At 40.6% G+C, this 3,200-nt stretch overlaps 1 protein-coding gene across 1 annotated transcript; it reads right to left on the bottom strand.

The window, feature by feature from the left end:
- Positions 1-770: 770 nt before the first annotated feature.
- LOC118836627 (olfactory receptor 51G2-like) lies at positions 771-1,733 on the bottom strand. Its single transcript, XM_036743866.1, has one exon. It carries the CDS (start codon positions 1,731-1,733, stop codon positions 771-773), a length of 963 nt encoding a protein of 320 aa, XP_036599761.1.
- Between the last annotated feature and the right edge of the window lie 1,467 nt (positions 1,734-3,200).

The following is a 3,200-nucleotide window of genomic DNA, read 5'->3' as shown; positions in this document are numbered from 1 at the left end:
AAGTGAGAGAGTAGGAGTGTCAGACTGAACAGAATAATTGGATTGAAAAAACCGTCCTTAATTGATGGCAGCCCTTGCTGGTCACTTGGTTAATCAGATTAATTATGTTAGAACATATTTATAAACTCTACATTGATCTAAAGTACATCCTGAACATGACCTCATTCAACTCTGATAAGAGCCTTGTGAGAAAAATATAGACTATATAAAAAACTGGAGTCTTTTGCGGGGGGCAGTGGAGGACAAGACTGGTATGATCTATTCTGACTAAATGGTCTTATTAACTCTATACTACTGATGATGAAAACTGAGGCTAAGGGAGGTTAGCTGGTCTAACTAAAGTCACATATCTTTAAAAAAAGTGCCAGATTCAAAATTTAAAGTTAAGTCTTCTGCTTTGAGGCTATAGTTTTATCCACTGAACCATAGTTTGTCTCTTCCGTGATAATGGGAACACATTTTTCAGTGCTGGAGTCTTTACCTACGAAATGAATCACTTATTTGACTCCTCTCACACTGGGATCAGACTCACAGATTTAAAATTAGAAGGGACTAAAATATCTAGTCCAGCCTACTGGAGCTCCTTGAGGATGGAGATTATGGCTTACCTCTCAAATTTGTGACCCTTTCCTTCCTTTCTCCTTCCCTTGTCCTCTATTCAAGGCTCTTAAAGGCTTTACAAAAGAGTTACTCTGTACGTGGTGCTGACAGTTCATATCCACCACCCTCCAGAAAGGTCTTGGAAAGTTGTGATTACTCCCAGGAAAAAATCAATCCTGATCCTTCCTCTTTAACATCCTGATGAGTGCCTCCCGAATATGCTTGGACTTGACACTGTAGATGATGGGGTTGAGCACAGGGGGTACAATCAAATAGACATAGGCAACAAGGGTATTCACAATTGGGGGTGCATGCCTACCAAAGCGGTGGATAATGGACAAGCCAATACCAGGGATATAGAAGACCAGAACAGCTAGAATATGGGAGACACAGGTGTTGAGAGCCCTGATTCGTTCTTGAGGAGATGCTAACCCCATCACCGTGTACAAGATGAGTCCATAGGAGAAAACAATTAGCAAGGAATCCACAAATCCTGTGGAAAGAACCACATAAAGCCCATATAGTATGTTGACAGTGATGTCAGCACAGGCCCTCTTCATCATGTCAGCATGGAAGCAGAATGAGTGGGAAAGTTGGATTTTCTCAGGGCAGAAGTTCAGCCTCTTCAGCAGGAAAGGCACAGGAAAGAGAGAAACAGTGGCACGGGTCACAATAGCTATTCCAATTCTGCCAATGACACTGTTGGTAAGGACAGATGGATAGCGCAGGGGATTAGAGATGGCCACGAAGCGATCAAAGGACATTGCCAGAAGCACTGAAGACTCCACAACAGAAAAGGAATGGAGGAAAAACATCTGGACCAAGCAGGCATCAAACATTATGCAGCGATAGTCAAACCAGAGCACAGCCATAGTGGTAGGAAGAGTGCACAAAGTGAGTCCCAAGTCAGTGAGTGACAGCATGGAAAGGAAGTAATACATGGGCTGGTGCAGAGTGGGAGTCTTCCTCACAGCTAGCAGGATCAGGCAGTTGCCCATGAGAGCCAGAGTGTACATGGAACAGAAGGGGATGGAGATCCATCCATGCATAGCTTCCAGACCTGGAATGCCAATCAGCAGGAAAGCAGATGGTTGGAAGAAGGAGATGTTCTCATGAGATTGGGAAAGCAACATCACTGAAAGACAGAAAAGATCTCTCAAAAGATGATACCTCCTCTGACTGTACACATAGATTCAGACAAAAACATTTTTTATCAGGAATGCAGACATAATTGTAGACATTTTCTTCAGGTCTAAGATGCTAAATCTTAGGTTTTAGGAAGTGGTCTTACCATCCTGGTGAACAGCCATCCAGTAATGATATTATTGTAGTTATTATGGAGTTACTCATTTCCTTGACAGCTCTCCTAGGATAGGAATAAAAAAAGATTCAAAATAAATTTCAATAAATTTTAGAGTGAGAGCTATCTGACAGGTATTCAAGGCAGGTTTTTAGGGTATGGATCCCATCTCCATCCTGTGAGGATGATGCATGTCAGGCAGTCAGTTAACAAGCATTTATTAAATACCAATTATGTGCTATGCACCTTGATAAGCAGTGTGCATGTAAAATGGAAGTATGCATGTAAAATGGAAGTACGAATGTACGGTAATGAAAAAGCAAAAGCACTCCCTGACCCCAAGAAGAATACATTCTAATGGGGGGGGGGGACAATTTCTAAATTGGTATGTACATGTAGGATATACACCATGTATTTGGAAGATCTCCTTAGATAGGAAGGTTCCAACAGCTTAGGGATGAAAAGACCTGCAGAAGTTGGTATTTGAACTGTCTTTAAAAAAAAACCAAAGATTATAAGTGCTACAAACAAAGAAAGAAAACATTACAGGTTTCAGAGAGAGACTATGAAAAAATGGAGATATGAGATGTATTAGAAAATGAAAGTAGACTATCATAGCTATATTATAGAGTACATGAAGTGGAATAATAATAATAGCAAACATTTATATACTGCTTATTATATGCCAGCCACTGTGCTAAGCCCTTTACCATTATAATCTTGTTCAACGAGCCTGGGAGGCATAAATATAAATATAAGATGATTTTAAATGTAGGGGAGGGGACTGAATTTGAATTATATTCGATTCTTTAAAAACCTTTTTTTTTAATTCTAACAAAGTATCTACTGGCTTCATTACACTGCCAATGACACAAAAGTGCCCATGTTACAAAAAGTTTCAGAACCCCTCATGCTTTTCATCCTGCAAATGCTCCCAGAATGATCTTACTGAACATTGCTTTGATCATGGATCACAGATCACCCCTCATGCTCATAAACCTTCAGTGACCCCCAACAGTATTTAAGTCCCTCCATATTTTGACTCTAATACACTTCCCCAGCCTTCCCTTTTGCCTCTTTTACAATATTTAGCAAACATGCCTTATACATCTCTTGTGGGCAAAGCTCTGTGTAATTTTTGGAGATACAGAGAGTTAAAATGACACATTCCTGTCAACAAAGACCTCATGCCATAATTTCTTGGGACCCTAGCCTCCATATGTTTTGGTTCCTACTACTGTGCCTTTGGCCAGGCAATTCCTTCCATGTGCCCTGCTCTCTCCCCTCATCTTCATCAATC

This window comes from Trichosurus vulpecula, chromosome 2 (assembly GCF_011100635.1).
Source record: "Trichosurus vulpecula isolate mTriVul1 chromosome 2, mTriVul1.pri, whole genome shotgun sequence".
Classification (NCBI taxonomy): Eukaryota; Metazoa; Chordata; class Mammalia; order Diprotodontia; family Phalangeridae; genus Trichosurus; species Trichosurus vulpecula.
This window is presented reverse-complemented; position numbering and strand designations above follow the sequence as displayed.